At 35.6% G+C, this 21568-nt stretch overlaps 1 protein-coding gene across 1 annotated transcript in view; it reads left to right on the top strand.

Moving 5' to 3' along the window:
* The window catches only part of LOC127448901 (phosphatidylinositol glycan anchor biosynthesis class U protein-like), an 18721-nt gene extending 1176 nt beyond the window's left edge, over positions 1–17545 (top strand). The window contains exons 3-12 of the mRNA XM_051711837.1: positions 24–83; positions 1106–1168; positions 1711–1820; positions 1927–2027; positions 3345–3442; positions 4705–4859; positions 7295–7438; positions 8986–9110; positions 9934–10076; positions 14253–17545. Of these exons, the coding sequence (XP_051567797.1) occupies positions 24–83; positions 1106–1168; positions 1711–1820; positions 1927–2027; positions 3345–3442; positions 4705–4859; positions 7295–7438; positions 8986–9110; positions 9934–10076; positions 14253–14366 (1113 nt within the window). The 3' untranslated portion in view covers positions 14367–17545. The remainder of the gene's footprint in view (positions 1–23; positions 84–1105; positions 1169–1710; positions 1821–1926; positions 2028–3344; positions 3443–4704; positions 4860–7294; positions 7439–8985; positions 9111–9933; positions 10077–14252) is intronic.
* The last annotated feature ends 4023 nt before the right edge of the window (positions 17546–21568 follow it).

Genomic DNA, 21568 nt, shown 5'->3' with positions numbered 1-21568 from the left:
TTTATCCTTTTTGTCTCTTTCAGACACCCCTTATCATATACCTCTTTCATTTTACGATCGATTATGCAGAGATTGTGTTCATTGTAAGTATTTTTTGATTGTTTGTCCTTGCTGGATTTTTAAATGACTGGATCATAATTCTAGAGACATTAGACATTAGAGCAGCCCACTCTGTGGCAGTTCTTTGAGCAACTTCCTTACTAGGCTAACAATTAAAGGGATAGTTCACCCAAAAATGAAAATTCTCTTATTTACTAACTTTCATGCCATCCCAGATGTGTATGACTTTCTTTCTTCTGCAGAACACAATGGAAGATTTTTAGAAGAATATCTCAGTGCTGTAGGTCTATACAATGCAAGTGAATGGTGACCAAAACTTTGAAGCTCCAAAAAGCACATAAAGGCAGCTAAAAAGTAATCCATTTGACTCCAGTGGTTTAATCCATGTCTTCTGAGGCAATCCAATCGGTTTTGGGTGAGAACAGACTAAAATGTAACTCCTATTTCACTGCATATCTTGCCATTGCAGTCTCTAGGACACTTCCCAGCGCTTAACACATGCGCAGACCGCTAGATGGCGCTAGGAAGTGTAATTGAGCTTGAACTTTTAAAGTAAATAAGGAGTTATTTTGGTCTGTTCTAATCCAGAACCAATTGGATCCCTTTATAATATATGGATTAAACCACTGGAGTCGTATGGATTACTTTTATGCTGCCTTTATGTGCTTTTTGAAGCTTTAAGGTTTTGGTCACCATTCACTTGCATTGTATGCACCTACAGAGCTGAGATATTTTTCTAAAAATCTTCATTTGTGTTCTGCTGAAAAAAGAAAGTCATACACATCGGGGATGGCATTAGGGTGAGTAAATGATGAGAGAGTTTTTATTTTTGGGTGAACTATCCCTTTCATTCTAATTCACTATGAATTTGGCATAGAATGATTGAATGAGTGTGTGAGGATGAAATGACGTCACTCACAAAGTGATTTTGTCCCAGAAGCAGATGGTGAAGAGAAAGAAAGTCTGTCTTAATCATAGCTCATAACTTCAAATATTACAATGTGTTTGTGTTCATGTAAAATTCCCTATACTGTTATATCACTAGATTGCAGATGGAATCACAGCAGTGGCTCTGTATCTGGCAGTCCAGATTTATAACAAGAATGTGGTAAGCTTTAAAATTGACTTGTTTTTGTTCTTAATATTCAAGTTCCAGAAATCTGATATTGTGCTTCATAATATCTTTGTCAGACATTTGTAATTTTAGAGATAATTATCATAATACACTCCTCCTTTGGTCAAATAAAGTTAAACTGCAAAAAGTGTCATGCTATAACCATGGTTGTTAAAGCCCCAGCACTGCCAAGATGCCACTGTTGGGCCCTTGAGCAAGGCCCTTGACCCTATCTGCTCCAGGGGCGCCGTATCATGGCTGACCCTGCACTCTGACCCCAGCTCAGCAGGGATATGTGAAAAAAGAATTTCACTGTATATGTGCAAAATGTATAATGTGTGATAAATAAATACAATTAAATTATTATAAATTACCATGTAAATTCCATGGTATATGAATATGGTAAGCATTCAATACCATGGTATATGACACAGTACCATTGTATTGTCAACTGAAACCATCATTCTATTATGGTACTACTACTGCCACAGTACCTATTTGTTACTTTAGTTTAATTGTGCTTGTTTACTTTGTAGTTTAGAAAACAGAAGTATGCTTTAGAATCAGAGCGGTATCCACATGACTGTTTGGAGCTTCTACGTTCTCCCAAGGAGATGCTCTACATCCCTTTCAAAGTTGCCATGTTGTAAGTTCTGACTCTTTTCCACAATCAGCCTCGCTTTGCACTCAAATTTGTATTGCTTTTTCTTATTTGCAGCTTGATAAGACATTTTAATTGCTTTTCCTTTCAGTTACCTGTTAAACCCCTTCACCATTCTGTCTTGTGTGGCAAAGTCGACTTGTGGACTGAACAATGCAGTTATTGCACTCTTCATTCTCTGTACATTAAAAGGTGAGCGTTCTTGCAGTGCCTCTTAATCCAAGCTTAAAGGGATAGTTCACCCAAAAATGAAAATTCTCACATCATCATTTACTCACCCTCATGCCATCCCAGATGTGTATGACTTTCTTTCTTCTGCAGAGCACAAATAAAGATTTTTAGAAGAATATCTCATCTCTGTAGGTCCATACAATGCAAGTGAATGGTGACCAAAACTCTAAAGCTCCAAAAAGCACATAAAGGCAGTATGAAAGTAATTCATACGACTCAAGTGGTTTAATCCATGTCTTCTGAAGCAATCCAATTGGTTTTGGGTGAGAAACAGACCAAAATGTAACTCCTTATTCTCTATAAATCTTGACAATAGCAGCACTCTGTGCATGTGCCAAGCACTAGGAAGTGTAATCGACCTTGAAATCATAATCGTTCCTAGAGACTGCAATGGCAAGATGTACAGTGAAAAAGAAGTTTTATTTTGGTCTCTTTCCCAAAATCGATTGGATTGCTTCACAAGACATGCATTAAACCACTGAAGTATTATGGATTACTTTTGTGCTGCATTTATGTGCTTTTTGGAGCTTTGGTCAACATTTCTCTCACATTGTAAGAACTGTACAGAGCTGAGATATTCTTCCTTAAATCTTCGCTTGTGTTCTGCAGAGGAAAGAAAATCTTACAAATCTGGGATGGCATGAGGGTGAGTAAATGATGAGAGAATTTTCATTTTTGGGTGAACTATTCTTTTCATCTTAATTCAAACACACATCAGTTGCATACTTTACTGGTAATGGGAAAGTACACACTTCTGACTGAATATGTAATGAGACCATATGCCAGCATTGAGACATACTACAATGTCTTGATGTGCGATATTAGCCTAAAAAGCATGCCTGCTACAAAAATCCATCTAAAACCGGGGCGTATTTGGCATAATATTTTCTACATACATACTATGACTTGAGACACACTAAACCTAATCTCACATACTATTTAGGTTGTATGGAATGCAAATTGTGATGCAGCCTTGAACTTCATGTAATTATCCAAGTAAAAACAGAAAGTGTAATAGTTTATGAAGCATCTTAGTGTATTTTGCTACTGTATTGGCTGACCACTCTTGTTTTAGAATGACAATGATCATATACATATCATAAACATATTTGAGTCAGTAGCCTCAAAAACACAAGCCCTTGATCTAAGAAACTATATAGAAATAAAGAGCTAGCTGTGCTTATATACTGTATTAGTTTAGTCACTAGAACATGGCATTATACCTACAGATTATCCATGAATTACTGTATGTGGTTGGTGTTGCTTTTATGTTTTCAGGTAGTTCCTTGTTGAGTGGGATCTTTTTGGCCTTAGCCACATATCAGTCTATGTATCCTTTGACACTGTTTGCTCCTGCACTGCTGTTCCTCCTACAGGTAAGAGACTGACATTATTCCCGAAAATGTATAAAATTACTGGAGAAGTCAGACATCCAACTTTCAGCATTAAGTTTAATATAATTATACTGAAATATATAACGATACCTTATTTTTTATTTTCCGTCAGCTGTTTTTAAAGTAAACGCAAGTATATTGTGTTAATGACGTTTATGTTTTTGCCATAATTGGCATAAGAACACACGTTTTCTTGTAAAGTCATGGCGCTGTCTCATGGTGTGTGCATTTGACCATGACACATGATTGACTGTTACACTCTGAGGTCGGAACTGGGGAGCTCTTGTAATGCCACTTCTCAATTTGTCTCGAATGCGGCATAAGAAAACACCTGATGTAAGGCTCTAGCAACTAATTGACTAAAGGAATAGTTCTTCCAAAAATGAAAATTCTTTCATTTACTCACCCTAATGCCATCACAGATGTGTATGCCTTTCTTTCTTCTGCTAAACACAAACTTAGATTTTTTTTTTTAAATATCTCAGCTCTGTAGGCCCTCACAATGCAAGTGATTGCATAAAAGTAATCCATACCTCAGATCTGTAGGTCCTCACAATGCAATTGATAACATAAAAGTAATCCATACTCCTACAGTGGTTTAATCCATGTCTTCTGAAGCGATCCAATCAGTTTTGGATTAGAACAGACCAGAATGTAACTCCTTATTCACTATAAATGCTGACATCAGCAGTCTCCTTGATGATAATGATTTCCAGCTCAATTATACTTCCAAGTGCCATCTAGTGCTCTGTGCATGCATCAAGCAGAAATAAATCATGATCATGCCTTGAGACTGCAATGGCAAGATGTACAGTGAAAAATAATTTTTTTTTTTTTTTTTTTTTTGGTCTGTTGTCACACAAAATTACCTAAATCCCTTCAGAAGACATGGAATAAACCACTGGAGCCTAATTTGATTATTTTATGCTGCCTTCCTGCACTTTTTGGAGCTTCAAAGTTTTGGTCACCATTCACTTGCATTGTATGGACCTACAGAGTTGAAATATTCTTCTAAAAATCTTCATTTGTGTTCTGCAGAAGAGAGAAAATCATACACATCTGCGATGGCATGAAATTGATAAAACATGGTAATGAAAGTAGTGCACAACATAACACGAGCCAAACTCTAACACTTCTCTGGGAGCAGCATGACTCTTTATGTTGTGATTGTGCGCACTACCACTGCACCACAGCTCTGAAATAACCACAGTTAAACATGATGACCCATTCTCTCTCTCTTTCAGAGGTTGTATATCCCAGTGAACCTGAGGAGGACTAGTTTCTGGTTCTTCACTCTGCAGTATGCATTTATATATGTGGGCAGTCTGTTGGTGATCACTGGCCTCTCCTTCTTTCTCCTGAGCTCCTGGGATTTCATCCCTTCTGTCTATGGATTCATGTCAGTAAACAGTCATACACCACTTTATGACATTAGTACATATTTTGTTTTATCATTTTCTATCAAAGGTTTCCCATCCCTGCTGAACAAAATCAATGTTCAAAACGTTCAAATGTTCAAACCCCCTGTAAAACTAGCCTGACCAGCAAAAACCAGGCTGGCAACCAGCTTAAACTGGTTTTAGCTGTTTTTCCAACAGGTACTTGGAGCTAAAATATTTCTTTGCCTTTACTTGTGGTAAATATATCATACCTGCTTCACACATGCAATGAATTTGAGTCTTTAAGCACCAAAATGTTGTTAAACTCTGTGATGTAATTTTCCAGAAATTACCTTTTAACGGCTGCGACGTTTTGAAAACATGGTGGGTATAAACAACCATTTGATTACAGCTCGCTGTCCGTTCACAGGTTATAACTGTTACACTGGCGGCCAAAAATTTGGAATAATGTACAGATTTTGCTCTTATGGAAAGAAGATGGTACTTTTATTCACCAAAGTGGCATTCAACTGATCACAATGTATAGTCAGGACATTAATAACGTGAAAAATTACTATTACAATTTGAAAAAAAAAAAAAATGTCAGAACTTCTTAAACTACTTCAAAGAGTTCTCATCAAAAAATCCTCCATGTGCAGCAATGACAGCTTTGCAGATCCTTGTTATTCTAGCTGTCAGTTTGTCCAGATACTCAGGTGACATTTCACCCCACACTTCCTGTAGCACTTGCCATAGATGTGGCTATCTTGTCGGGCACTTCTCACGCACCTTACAGTCTAGCTGATCCCACAAAAGCTCAATGGGGTTAAGATCCATAACACTCTTTTCCAATTATCTGTTGTCCAATGTCTGTGTTTCTTTGCCCACTCTAACCTTTTCTATTTGTTTTTCTGTTTCAAAAGTGGCTTATCTTTGCAGTTCTTCCCATAAGGCCTGCACCCCTGAGTCTTCTCTTTACTTTTGTACATGAAACTGGTGTTGAGCGGGTAGAATTCAATGAAGCTGTCAGCTGAGGACATGTGATGTGTCTATTTCTCAAACTAGAGACTCTGATGTATTTATTCTCTTGTTTAGTTGTACATCTGGGCCTTCCACATCTCTTTCTGTTCTTGTTAGAGCCAGTTGTCCTTTGTCTTTGAAGACTGTAGTATACACTTTTGTGTGAAATCTTCAGGTTTTGGCAGTTGCAAGCATTGTATAACATTCATTCCTCAAAACAATGATTGATTGCTGAATTTCTAGAGAAAGCGGTTTCTTTTTTTGCCATTTTTGCCCTAATATTGACCTTAAGACAAGCCAGTCTATTGCATACCGTGGTAACTGAAAAACAAACACAAAGACAATGTTAAGCTTCATTTAACGAACCAAATAGCTTTCAGCTGTGTTTGATATAATGGCATGTGATTTTTCTAGTACCAAATTAGCAATTTAGCATGATTACTCAAGGATAAGGTGTTGGAGTGATGGCTGCTGGAAATGACGCCTGTCTAGATTTGATCAAAAATGACTTTTTTCAAATAGTGATGGTGGTGTTTTTACATCAGTAATGTCCTGACTATACTTTGTGATCAGTTGAATGCCACTTTGGTGAATTAAAGTACCAATTTTCTAAACTTTTGGCCGCCAGTGTACACGTTCATTATGTTGAAGTTTTGAAATAGTTGACCCACCTTCTGTCACACAGTCCATCTTCTCGACATCACAGGTCGTTGTCTTGGTGTCAGTCGACGAACTTTCTTCCCACTCATCGTCAATGGAGCTAGTTTGGGGCTCTTCGGGATTCCGGCTACTGCTCGGAGCCTCCAGATTCGAAGGGCTGCTGGTGCCCCAGATGGACTCGCAAAGCTTTTGCTCTGCCTTTTGGTCGGGTGTATACCTCACTCTCGAAGGAGGCTTGTTATTTTATCATAAATAACAGAATCACTTACTGTTCCTGTAATCTGTCGACAAATGTTTTCATTCGTTCGGATGAAGAGAAGCGCTTTAGTTTCACGATCTGTCCAATTTGTCCAAATTGCCCCCAAATCAAACTTTAGACATTGCACACAATTATCTCATGGATCAGGAAAATTTTGCAGTGTATAGTGACAAAATGCATTAAGGAAAGTACTGTGGTAGTTTTTGTTGCCGTTTTCTGTTTTGGGAGAAAATAAAATCAAAAGTACCTTTTACTTTTGTGTGACAATGCCAAATGAGTCATCTTTTGTGAGCGCAGTCTCTGTAAAATTAATTTTAAAATCCTCATTTAGTAATCACAAACAACTGGAAAAGTCATGGAAATCCATAGGTCAAAAGGTGTGAGAACCCTGAAGGTAAAGCCGGTTAAATGGGTTGGTATGTTATGTGCCATGGACCGAACTTGTATTAACACTTTTTTAGGTGATAACTTGTATGTTGTGCATTGTATAATTTACTCTGTGTGTGTGTTCTACAGTCTCTCTGTTCCAGATCTCACTCCTAACATCGGACTCTTCTGGTATTTCTTCGCTGAGATGTTTGAGCACTTCCGTCTCTTCTTCATCTGTGTCTTTCAGATCAATGTCTTCTTTTACACCATCCCTCTCTCTATAAAACTCAAGTAGGTCTTGCATATAGCTGAATATATGAGCAATAGTTTGTCTTTAGCTTTCGTAAAGCATTTACAGTAACACTCTCATGGATGAGAACTGAGAGTAATGCTAAATTTCTAAAAGTCTGTTGCTTCATGAAAGAAAAAAAATCTGCCACTGGAAGTCCTGTGATTTCCTCTCTAACGTGGTCTATGAACTAATATCAAAGTCTTTTTAGCAAGTCAGTTCACTCAGCAGCCATCTTTGGAACGCCTCCGAGCAACTATTTTTCTATGTAAACAAGCGGCATACAAGTGCAGCTCCTATCTACTTGAATGGTGAAAGACCGAAATCTCCAAAAACGATTGGTCAAGATTGCGATCAAAGAACATATTTCAAATCTGCAGTCAAATCTGACATCACTGGTTTCATAAAATGTGCTGCTTTACCTCAGATTACGTGGAAAAAATGAAATTTTCCAAGCGAAATTTGCAAGCTAATGCGCATGCGTGTGCTCGATTTGATTGGCAGGCGATGTCTGTATCTAAAAGGTGATTGGCTCTTTTACCTGCAAGGCGGGACTTCCTTTTCTACATCAGTTGACCGTTGGGCATTCCAGTTTCTCCCATTCATTTTAATAGAAGTGGCCCATCTCTGCTAATATGTAATAAATTTGCAGGACATAAGAAATTATATGTATGCGAAAAAGTGTATCCCAAATGTACTTCCCTAGGGATTCACTAACTTAATTTTAAATTCTTTAATAGGATATATCTTACACGATGCGTATTAAAAAGATATTCATTAACACGTCAGGTTTGTGCTTCAAGTGCAATAAAGAAAAAGGCACATTCATTCATTGTTTTTGGTATTGTAACAGAATTTTGCCATACTGGGAGAAAATACATGGTATAATAGAAGATCTTCTTGGACTGCATTTCGATATGACCACAGCCTTAGTGTGGACACTAAACATGATGTAAAACAGTTATTTGTTATCCTGGTCTATTTAGCCAAAAATGTATTGTGTTGCTTTGGTCTGCACCACAGGCACCATCTCTTAAAATGTGGACATTACAGGTCACTATGTGGTTGCCACTTGAAAAGCTCACCTATGATAAACATAAAAAAATCTGACAAATTTTGGCAGATATGGTCTCCCCTTTGGGACTATATAAAGGAGCTCCATTAACATACATATCTGACTGCTTTTAACTTATTCGTAAGATGAATAAAACTAATGTGACTTTTTTTTTTTAGGTTTTGAACATCCTGTAACATGGTTAGAATTATATGTTATACTGTGTGATACTGCTGATGTTAATCTAATGTAGTAGGCAAATAAAATAAAAAAAAGTAATAAATAAAAAGAAATTATATGGGCATCCAAGTGTTGAGAAAGCAGCATTGTTTTCAAAGTTTTAAAACATTTTTTTATTTTTTATTTTATTTAGTTGATAAAGAGAGATTCATATTTGCATTGCAAGATTCTCTCCATTTTGTATTGACGGTGCAAAAAACATTTGCTACTTTTTGAATGAATTCTTCCTTGTAATGATTTAATTTATTTAAACAGGGAGCATCCAGTGTTCCTCATCTTCATGCAGATTGCCATTATCTCTATCTTTAAGTCGTACCCGACCGTGGGAGATGTTGCCCTCTACATGGCTTTTCTGCCTGCCTGGAGTCACCTCTACAGATGTAAGTATCTCTTGTGTGTGTTTTTTCTTTTCCTTTTTTTTTTTTTTTTTTTTTTTTTTTGCTTTGTTTTGTTTTGAAACAGCATTGTGAAGTGCTACACAAAAAAGAAAGAAAGAAGCAAACATTGCAGTTACAGTAAAGGACTTTCAATGGAAGTGAGTGGGGCCAGTCTATAAACATTCAAATTTACATACAGAGCTGAGATATTCTTCTAAAAACCTTTTTTTGAGTTCAGCTGATGAACGAAAGTAATTTTTGGGTGAACTATTCCTTTAAGCCATAAGAAGAGCTCAATTATGGCTTTTATAATTTTAGTATGCTATGAATGTGTTACATAAAGGTTGCATTAATTTTTTATTTGGTCTTTTTTACAATAAAAATTGTTCTAAAGCGTCTTTACAAAGAATAGTGACTTCTGGAGACTTCTTCACATTTTCTACACTGATTTTGGGGAAAAATCTGCTCAATTCAATAGCCAAAAGCATTATAAAATTAGCCTGAATATTTAACAAAAAAATTAACGGAGCAAGGGATGTGTAGAACTTTGTGAACGACAGGCCTTTTCTTAAAATGTGCAGAAATCTGCAGCACTTTCTGTGGAATTTCTGTGGACAGAGATTCTGTTCAGGCCTGCTAATGCTGTTTTTTTTTGTTTTGTTTTTTTTAAGATTTATTCATGTTTTATAACAATATCAGTTAATGATCCTGGATTATTTAGATACGTTTGGTTGTGTTTCTTGGTGTATGCATGCACATGGTTTTCTTTTAAAAGATATCTATTTGCAATGAAACATTTCTTTCCTTTTCTCTCTTTGTATTTCAGTCTTAAGGAACATCTTTCTGGTGTCGTGTGTGCTGTTGGCATGCTCTGCACTCTTCCCTGTTCTGTGGCATCTCTGGATCTATGCTGGCAGTGCCAACTCCAACTTCTTCTATGCCATCACCTTGCTCTTCAATGTTGGACAGGTAAAGCACGCCATCTTGAAAATATATTTAATCATAATTGAAAAAGACTGCTGGCACAATATCGAACGAGCGATTTGGGGGCAGTGGTGGCTTAGCGGTTAAGGCTCTGGGTTACTGATCAGAAGGTTGGGGGTTCAAGCCCCAGCACTGCCAAGATGCCACTGCTGGGCCCTTGAGCAAGGCCCTTGACCCTATCTGCTCGAGGGGCGCCATATCATGGCTGACCCTGCACTCTGACCCCAGCTTAGCTGGGATATGTGAAAAAAAAAAATAGAATTTCACTTTATATGTGCAAATGTATAATGTGTGATAAATATATAAAGTTATTATAATTATGATTAATTATATTGGTTTTGTTTTATGGTCACATGGTCTTGTTTACTCTGAAAATAAAGGGTTCTTATCTGGTTCTATTTTGAGTCAGTTGCTCATTAGACCATAACAAAAGCTCCAGTCACATCTCTCACTAATTCATAGAGACATTTCCTGTCCTGGTAGAGGTAAAGCACAAAACCTGGTGTAAGGTTGCAGGAAAGATAGATTAGAGAGACAGGAGTTAGAGCATGCTCAAATGTTTAAAAAACATTTAAAAAAAAATAGAAGTTAACTGCAAAGATATTGTAACTTACTCATTAGAAACAAGAAAACATGCTTTTGATGTATGGAAGACTTGGCAATATATTGGTTTTACAGCTCACAAATTGTACATGGAAAAATTCTTGTCGGAGCAAGTTTTCATTATTCATTAACTTGTATTAGTTTCAGCTAAACAGCCCCATATTGAGTTCAGCATGACAGCCGTTAGAACACTATCTAAGGCATGTGTACCTCCAGTTTGCTTTACAATCTGGGAATATACTGTGTCCCTTCTTTTATTGTGAAGACCTGTTTTGTCCTTCAATGTGGACTTGTTTTGAGATTACCTGACATTTAGCCTGTAATATGGACTTCCATTGTAAATCCATTACTAGTAATGTAAACTACTCCCTTAAAAGATTTGTACTTTTTAACAGCTAATCTCGAAAGCGATAACTACTGTAGACAACAGGGTGGCTGACGGCATTATAATATACTGTATATATAATATAGGTTATAATTTACAATAAGGTTCCATTTGTTAACATAAGTTAACAACATTAATTGGCATGAACTAACTGTGAACAATAATTTTACAGCATTTATTAATCTTTTTAATGTTAATGTTTTTTGTTTTTGGCACAATTCAGAGTAAATTCTAGAGACTGTTGTGCGTGAAAATCCCAGGAGATCAGCAGTTACAGAAATACTCAAACCAGCCCATCTGGCACCAAAAATCATCTTTACGATTATCTAATCAGCCAATCATGTGGCAGCAGTGCAGTGGATAAAATCATGCAGATATGGGTCAGGAGCTTCAGTTAATATTCACACCAACCATCAGAATGGGGGAAAAAAAATTGATATCAGTGATTTGGACCGTGGCATGATTGTTGGTGCCAGACAGGCTGTTTTGAGTATTTCTGTAACTGCTGATCTCCTGGGATTTTCACACACAAGTCTGTAGAATTTACTCAGAATGGTGCCAAAAACAAAAAACATCCAGTGAGGGGCAGTTCTGTGAACGGAAATGAGTTGCTGATGAGAGAGGTCAACAGAGAATGACCAGACTGGTTCGAACTGACAAAGTCTACGGCAACTCAGATAGCCGTTCTGAACAATTGTGGTGAGAAGAATAGTATCTCAGAATGTTATTCTGAGATTCGGGTTGGTGCTATTTTGGCTGCACAAGGGGGACCTACACAATATTAGGCAGGTGGTTTTAAAGTTGTGGCTGATCGGTGTGTGTGTGTGTATGTATATGTATAAGTATATGTATATATGTATATGTATATATGTATATATATACACACACACACACACACTACCTGTCAAAATTTTGAAACTCTTGACTGAAATGTTTCTCATAATCTTAAAAATCTTTTGATCGGAGGGCGTATGCTTAAATATTTGAAATTAGTTTTGTAGACAAAAATATAATTGTGCCAACATATTACTTTATTTCAGTATAAAACTAAAATTTAATTTAAAAAAAAGTTTTTGAAATTGATGACTTTGACCAAATAATAAAGAAAAACAGCCAATAACTGCCCAACATAGATGGGAACTCCTTCAATACTGTTTAAAAAGCATCCCAGGGTGATACCTCAAGAAGTTGGTTGAGAAAATGCCAAGAGTACATTTCTGTAAATTCTAGGCAAAGGGTGACTACTTTGAAGATGCTAAAATATAACACAGTTTTGATTTATTTTGGATTTTGTTTAGTCACAACATAATTCCCATAGTTCCATTTATGTTATTCCATAGTTTTGATGACTTTACTATTATTCTAAAATGTGAAGAAAAAAAATTATATTAAAGAATGAGTGTTTCAAAACTTTGGACTGGTAGTGTGTGTGTTTGTGTGTGTGTATATATATATATAATATGGTGGCCAAAAGTTTGGAATAATGTACAGATTTTGCTCTTATGGAAAGAAATTGGTACTTTTATTCACCAAAGTGGCATTCAGCTGATCACAATGTATAGTCAGGACATAAATAACGTGAAAAATGACTATTACAATTTGAAAACAATGTTCAGAACTTCTTAAACTACTTCAAAGAGTTCTCATCAAAAAAATCCTCCATGTGCAGCAATGACAGCTTTGCAGATCCTTGACATACTAGTCAGTCTGTCCAGATACTCAGGTGACATTTCACCCCACACTTCCTGTAGCACTTGCCATAGATGTGACTGTCTTGTCGGGCATTTCTCATGCACCTTACAGTCTAGCTGATCCCACAAAAGCTCAATGGGGTTAAGATCCATAACACTCTTTTCCAATTATCTGTTGTCCAATGTCTGTGTTTCTTTGCCCACTCTAAACTTTTCTTTTTGATTTTCTGTTTCAAAAGTGGCTTTTTCTTTGCAATTCTTCCCATAAGGCCTGCACCCCTGAGTCTTCTCTTTACTGTTGTACATGAAACTGGTGTTGAGCGGGTAGAATTCAATGAAGCTGTCAGCTGAGGACATGTGATGTCTATTTCTCAAGGCTTCTGTACTTATCCTCTTGTTTAGTTGTACATCTGGCCTTCCACATCTCTTTCTGTCCTTGTTAGAGCCAGTTGTCCTTTGTCTTTGAAGACTGTAGTGTACACCTTTGAACGAAATCTTCAGTTTTTTGGCAATTTCAAGCATTGTATTTCCTTCATTCCTCAAAACAATGATTGACTGACGAGTTTCTAGAGAAAGCTGTTTCTTTTTTGTCATTTTTGACCTAATATTGACCTTAAGACATGTCAGTCTATTGCATACTGTGGCAACTCAAAAACAAAAACAAAGACAATGTTAAGCTTCATTTAATGAACCAAATAGCTTTCAACTGTGTTTGATATAATGGCAAGTGATTTTTCTAGTACCAAATTAGCAATTTAGCATGATTACTCAAGGATAAGGTGTTGGAGTGATGGCTGCTGGAAATGGGGCCTGTCTAGATTTTATCTTCTGAAGAACACAAATAAAGATTTTTAAAATGATACTTCTGCTCTGTTGGTCCTCACAATGCAAGTGAATGGTGAACAGAACTTAGAAGGCCCAAAAAGCAGTATAAAAGTAATCCATAAGACTCCAGTGGTTAAATCCATATTCTGAAGTGATATGATAGGTTTGGGTGAGAAACATATTGTAATTTAAGTCCTTTTTTAAATGTAAATCTACATTTTCACTTTCACATTCAGCCACCTACTGGTTGGGGCTGGTCAAAGGTGCAGATTGATTGTAAAAAAAAGGACTTAAACATTGATCTGTTTCTCACCCACACCTATCATATTGCTTCTGAAGATATGGATTAAAATACTGGAGTCGTATACATTACTTTTATGCCTGCTTTATGTCATTTTTGGACCTTCTGAGTCCTGGTCACCATTCATTTGCATTGTATGGACCTACAGAGCTCAAATATTCTTTTAAAAATCTTCATTTGTGTTCTGCAGAAGAAAGTAAGTCATACACATCTGGGATGGCATGAGGGTGAGTAAATGATGAGAGAATTTTCATTTTTGGGTGAACTATCCCTTTAGTCTAATATTTAGTGGGTGCTATGAAAATTCACAGTAAAGTTTACAGATACAATTATTTAATGTGTGTGCACCTCCACAGATCCTCCTGGTGTCTGACTATTTCTATGCCTACCTGCGTCGAGAGTATCACCTGACTCACGGCCTCTACCTGAAGAAGAAAGACGGCACTGAGGCCACGCTGGTGTTGAAATGACCTTCAGTCACTGGACTGCGAGACCTCACCGACTGCCTCACACTTCCACATCACTTTTTCATCTTTTTATTTATATTTATATTTTCACTACATTATCTTTTTTTATACCCTTTCTTCATTTCCATCTCTATCTGCTTCCAATACCATGTTTTGACTTCAAAACCCACTCTTTTCTTTTGCACATTTGAGAGTTTTACCTCATGTTTGGTTGTGGACGCCCCCTCTTGGAGAAAAGGGGGGGCGCTAACTAAAGCACTCTGAGTGAATAAGGAACTCTACTATATCTCTGCTCCCATGAATGAGGGAATTAAAATAACTGAGGTGGGAAGAAAGGTTATGCTAAAGTGTTTTTTCAGTTATTTGTGCTTCTAATTGTGTTTCTTCTTTGTTCTTTGAAAGTATCCATTTTCTGTTCCAGTGAACTCCTTAATTCAGACAGTCGATGCTGTTTGGTTGGACATGCAGTTTGTAGTGCTGGTCAGCAGAGGGCATAATATGAATATGCAATGGCAATAGACTGACCTCTCAGAGCCTTTGAGCAGTTTTATTGGACTGCCTGACATGGAGAGCTGGTTATGTAGGAAGGAGCATTTTAATAGTTAACTCTCTGGGTGAATTTCGCGAAACCTGTCATGAACATTTCCGGATCATATTTCACCACAAAATCAAAAAATATGTATTACAGTAATAACATTCTAATCATTTAAAAATCATGGTAACACTTTATTTTAAGGGTGCACAATAATGCACAAGTTAAGCATGAATAAGACCGTAATTAAAAGTGAACAATGTAAAGTAAAGCTATCTTAGCCATAATTAACAACTTGTTGAATGCCTAATTTTTGTTGAGAAAGTAATGTGGTTAATTTCTTTTTTTTTTTTTTTTTTTTTTTTCAGTGATCAAATTTTAAGTTTGCCAGTAATTAAGGCAATTTAGTATTGGCCTTTCAAATCAGTTACTTATAAATTACAAAAATCTTCTATTGTTTAATTTTTATTTTTAATTTGTTTTTTTGTTTTTTGTTTTTTCACATTTCAGTTACAATAAAACTCTGCAAATGCTGTAAACACCTAAAAAAAAAAAAAAAAAAAAAGTAACAAATGATTCAATTTCTTTTTATTTTAAGATTAATTTCATTGAATAAAATTAGTTCATTAGTAGTAGTTCATTAACACAGTTCATTAGTAACAGTTTAGTCAAACCAATATTAATAAAGTATTCTCTTAGTTTAATAAACAGAAAATACCATCTAATAAGTGTTAAACAATCCAGTAATTTGAGTAGATTAAAATGTCACTTTAGTACAGGGGGTCAAGTTGTCTAATACAAAATTGTAGCAATTTATTAGTAAAACCAATAATAATTAATTAATAATCATAATCATAATTACTGTTTAAATATAAACTGAAATACCACCTAATAAATGAACAACCAAAAAAATGAATATGTTTAAAAGGTAAAATTGTACTTTAGAAAAGAGGTTCAAGATGTCTTTAATAGAAGATTTTAGTAATTTATTAGTAACAGATTTGCCAATACTAGTTAGCATAATTTAAGTTATAAATATGTCTAAAATACAGTTACGCTACATTCAGTTAATTGTTCATTATTAATTACTGTCTTATTCATACTTAACTAGTGCATTATTGTAGACCCTTAAAATAAAGTGTTACCAAAATCCCTTAAAAGTAAACCAACCAGAAGCATTATGTTAATAAGAATTTTGTGGGGAAATTGTAATGACAGTTTAATGTTACAATGTAGAAACTGTTAATGGTACTAAAATAGGTATAAAGTAAAATTCTTATATTTTTCATTTAATTTTGGGCTGAAATGAGGACCTGTTTTTGTGAGATTTACACAAATATTGTTCTCACTTTGACTCATAAACTAAATGTTTGATTTTCTTTCTCTTTTTAATAATGCAGTCTGTCTGACGAATAGGAGTTGTGTACATTTTTGAATTTGGTGCTTTTTGTGCAACGTTCTTTGTTTTGTTTTCTTATATACAAAATGAGGAATTAACGTGCGCTGAGAATTTATGTATTGTAACATTGGCACTGTTTGGAATTGGGTTTACTGTTCTGTTTTATTATTTGTCTGGGATTGAGAAATAGCCAGATTTACTTCAATAGGTAAAAATGGCAAACTTTTGACATAACCCCAAAATGCCAAGTAATGACAGGTTTAAAACCTTGTGTCAATTACACAGCTATTCGATAGTCCAACTCATGGTCAGGCCTTCTTAGATGGAATTTTCCATTACCTATATCAGTTCCAGACTTTTCCTTTTCTCAAATAATCCACCCCTTGGCCATGGAGGAAGAGGTTAACATCCGGATGTCTTTTCTAGATAATGAGGTCAGCTGTATCAAAGTCCAGTGTGTGAAAGTTTTCATTGAAGTCATAAAACATGTAGATAACCAAGGTTTACAAACAAATATATCTGTGTTTTAATAATTGTATTGTACATTAACTCCATAAGATATTTATAGGCACTTTTTTTAAACAACAGCTGAACAGTCATTACTGCACATTGAACAAAAAAACAGTTTTAAAATACAGACTAATACAACATATAGACTACTGACCAGAATAATATCACTATGTGAAGAAATATATAAAATGTGTTTGTCATCAGGAACATTGTAACCTTGGATCATTATGGTGTTGGACGACTACTGAGATTATGCTTTTACTTTGGCTTTTTGTGCATTTGTTATTAGTCCTCATCATTGATATTCATCAGTCTTTTGGACATTTTTGCAAAAATCGCACATTATATCTTGGTGTTATATCAAGTGTTGCACAGAATTGTTGATAAATATGCTCTCGGTTCCAGATTAGAAACTGTAGTATGTACATAAGCACGATTAAGGGCTACTCTCCTGCTTGCATCTGAGATGGAACAGTGAAATTTGATTAACTGTTCATTTCAAACATTTAGTGTCTAGGAATTTCTTTTGATATAAGTTTTTTTTTTTTTTTTTTTTTTTTTTTTTTTGAATGACTAAATGTCACCAGTTTGGAAATGTGCACACGAAAGTATTATTCATTACTTGACCTTTGTTTTACATTACTCTAGTTCTCATTTTGGACTGAGAAGGGAGTTTGGGCCAATTATGATATCTTGACACTGATTTTAAAAGATTTGTCAAATATGTGTTAATAAAAATGACAATAAAGAATGTTTCTCAGTTGTCTTGATTTTTAGTTGTTAAACTGCAGGTCAATTCTCAATTCAAGAAATTAATTTAATAAACTTAAAGGGCTAGTTCACCCAAATTCTCTCATAAGTTACTCACCCTCGTGCCGTCCCAGATGATTTTTTTTCTTCAGCAGAACACAAATGAAGATTTTTAGAAGAATATCTCAGCTCTGTAGGTCCATACAATGCAAGTGAATAGTGATCAGACCTTTGTAGCTCCAAAAATCACATAAAGGAAACAGAAGTAATCCATAAGACTCCAGTGTTTAAATCTGTGTCTTCAGAAGTGATATGATAGGTGTGGGTGAGAAACAGATAAAAACTTATGTCTTTTTCTTTTACTCTAAATCTCCACTTTCATTTTTACATGTGAAAGTGGAGATTTAGAGTCCTTTATGTGATTTTTGAAGCTACAAAAGGTCTGAACACCATTCACTTGCATTGTATATGAACCTACAGAGATCAGATTTTTTTCTAAAAATCTGTGTTTGTGTTCTGCAGAACAAAGAAAGTCATACACACCTGGGATGGAATGAGGGTGAGTAAATGATGATGAGAGAATTTTCATTTTTGGTTGAACTTTCCCTTTAAAAAAATCCTCAACCCATTTTTTGTTTTTGTCTTTTTCTTTCTTTTCAGTCAGTGGGCATATCAAGCATGTCTTAAATCGTCTTATTATTTGTTTTCTATCAGGAATGGCACACAGGAATTAATCCTTGACTGTCATGTGTTTTATCAAGAAACAAGAAGTAAAATCTATCACTGTCAGTGAGTATTGTACGTAACAGTTCAAGTAAATACATGTCAGCACTGTATTTTAAATGCTGTAGATCTTTGCAAAAGCATTTACCAGTAGTTATGAAATACATTCAAAGTGAGGGTTTATCATTGACAATCAGATGTCAGTGGGAACTTTGTTGACAGTTCTGCTTTCATAAGTATGAGCAGAGGACGGTGGCACACAGTTTTTTAAACTGGGCCCCACCTGCTTCTGTTTGTCAGATACTTTAAGCTGTCTTAGTGAAATGAAGAGATTCAGTTTAAAAATCTATTTTAATCCATTTTGTGTAGTTTATAAGTCTATTTTAATAAACATTTCAATCAAATATGTAATATAATTTTTTATAAAATATATGAACTTGATATACTTTTTCATTTTGAAATGTAACGTGGTTATTTAAGGCTACAGATTTGCTTATTTACCACAATTTAAATTACAATAGTTTTTTTGTAAGGAAGACTTTAGTCACACACCGCAGGTGAAAGTCAGAATGACTTTGCACGTATAAAAACCACATTATTCAAATAGCTTTTTTTTTGTTGTTGTTGTTGTTTGTTTCCTTTCACCTTCTTCAATGGAGATAATTATTTTACAACGAGTGTTAAGTAAATTTTATAATATTTATCTTTAGATATTAATTTTTAGATAATTTACAAAACATGAATATTGATCTTCATCTATAAAATTGTCAGTTTTGGTAAATCATTAGTCATTATTTAAAGGATAGTTTTCTTAGGCTTAAGTTATTCATTTTTAAAAAAGAGGACATTTTCTGTAATTGGAATGCAAGTTTATGTAACAGTAATTAATTCGCTTTCAATCCCATGTAACTTTAAGAGCACATGCAGCAGTTTCTGTGCACGTTGCTGGAATAATGTTGCATAAGCGTATTTACATAACTTCTATGCTACCATGACAACTACACTGGACCTGTTGAATCAGATTTTCATGTTACCATTCTTTTTTCTCTTGAACTGGTCAAGCGGTGTATTGTTTTGACATAGACTTGGTTCCCTTTGTGAGCCCCGTTGACTCTTGGACAGACTAAAGAGAAATGCTTTTGGAAGCCTTTTGGAAGGGCCCCTCATCCAGACTAACTGGAAACTTGTTGAGTCATACGCTGACTAGCCAGCAGAATATAAAAGGCTCCTGGGGTAGTGCATGAAATTAAGCACTACAGTTAAACTTTTATACGACAAAACACTTTTTTTGTAAACCTCTAACTGCAAAATGGAAAGTGATTAAAGAATCATTTAATCTTTTCAGGTGTATCTGGATGCCAGCATCATTTAAGAGTGATTACATTCTGGGGAATTTATAAAAATGTGGGAACAACTTGAGTTCATCTAATAATTAGTCTACTAATAGTTACAGTCTGATAATGTAATTTGAATAAATAATGTAAAAAATTTAATTTCCTAAACCTGTGCTGAAAACATTAAACCCATTAAATTACTATTAATTAAACAATTGTTTATTTGAGAAAACTATGCTTTTAGCCCGTCAAGAAAAAAGTAGAAAATATGAAAATGCAAAGACCAATAAGTTTTTTACTTTAAGCGTGTGATTAGGTGCGGAAACCTTGACGAATTTTAGCCTTGCATGCTATACATTATGTATAATATTTTTCCTATTTTATTTTCTGACATAAAATTGTTCTAATAAAATATATATATATATATTCCTTTTTAAAGAAATAAAACAATTTTGTTGAAAAATGTGGGAAATGTTGCCATATGGCAACTCTGTACCACAGTGGAATTAATTTTTTCTTCTTTAAAGTTCTCCATTTCTCCTTGAATTAACCCTTGTGCGTCAATTTAAAAAAAGTTACTCAGAGGTCCTTAGAGGACAAAAATATCCACGTAAAAAACTGCCATAATAATATTATATATTAATATTATTTTCCAATGAATTAATTTTTTTAAACAACATCAGTCCAGATCATAACTACCAAATATTCATTCATTTTCAGGATTTTAACACTTTTTGTTTTAACACCAGTTTGTTTATATAATGCCACTGTTGTTTTTTATGAAAAAAAAAAAATAAGAATTATTTTCCATATACTAAATGCTAAGGGGAACTGTTTTGTTTTTTAGGATTATCACAGTCTGGGATATGTCAATGATTAGCACCAACACTGATTTTGATGCATTATTATTTTTTGTGCCGTGTCAGATAAAAAATAAAATAAAAAAAAAACTCACACTCAGGACCTTATAGGACAAAAATCCACGTCAAAAAACTGCCATAAAAATATGATATATTAATATTATTTTCCACTTTCACTGACTTAGATTTTTTAACCAGCATCAGTCCTGATCATAACTACCAAATATTCATTCATTTTCAGGATTTTAACCCTTTAAATGCCAGTTTGTTTACATAAAGCCACTGTTGTTTTTTTACACACACACACAACTTTCTCAGTACACACATTCAAAACACACTCTGACATCCATACCAACTGTAACATTCTGGAAGGAAGTCACAAGAGCTGGATCTAGGTGCGGCTGAGGAGTTTAATGAGAATTAAACAAATACAACATTACGGATAAACACAGGATCAAAATAAAACATCCACGATGGGAAACAAGAACAGGAGGAAACATCTACGAAGGTCACTGGCTGGACTGTGACATGGCATGGAGCGGACTCGGATGTGGCTGTGACATGGCGTGGAGCAGACTCAGACGTGGCTGTGACATGCCGTGGAGCAGACTCAGATATGGCTGTGACATGGCATGGAGCAGACTCAGACGTGGCATGGTGTGGAGCAGATTCAGACGTGGATGTGAAATGGCGTTGAGCAGGCTCAGACGTGGCTGTGACATGGCGTGGAGCAGACTCAGACGTGGCGGTGACATGGCGTGGAGCCGACTCAGACGTGGCTGTGACATGGCATGGAGTCGACTCAGACGTAGCTGTGACATGGCGTGGAGCCGACTCAGACGTGGCTGTGACATGGTGTGGAGTCGACTCAGACGTGGCTGTGACATGGCGTGGAGCAGACTCAGACGTGGCTGTGACATGGCGTGGAGCAGACTCAGATGTTGCTGTGACATGGCATGGAGCAGACTCAGATGTGGCATGGCGTGGAGCAGACTCAGACGTGGCATGGCGTGGAGCAGACTCAGACGTGGCATGGAGCAGACTTAGACGTGGCTGCGATATGGCGTGGAGCAGACTCAGACATGGGGGCGACATGG

This window comes from Myxocyprinus asiaticus, chromosome 12 (genome assembly GCF_019703515.2).
Source record: "Myxocyprinus asiaticus isolate MX2 ecotype Aquarium Trade chromosome 12, UBuf_Myxa_2, whole genome shotgun sequence".
In the NCBI taxonomy this organism is placed as follows: domain Eukaryota; kingdom Metazoa; phylum Chordata; class Actinopteri; order Cypriniformes; family Catostomidae; genus Myxocyprinus; species Myxocyprinus asiaticus.
The sequence above is the reverse complement of the archived record's forward strand: the minus strand, read 5'-3'. Positions and strand labels throughout refer to the sequence as shown.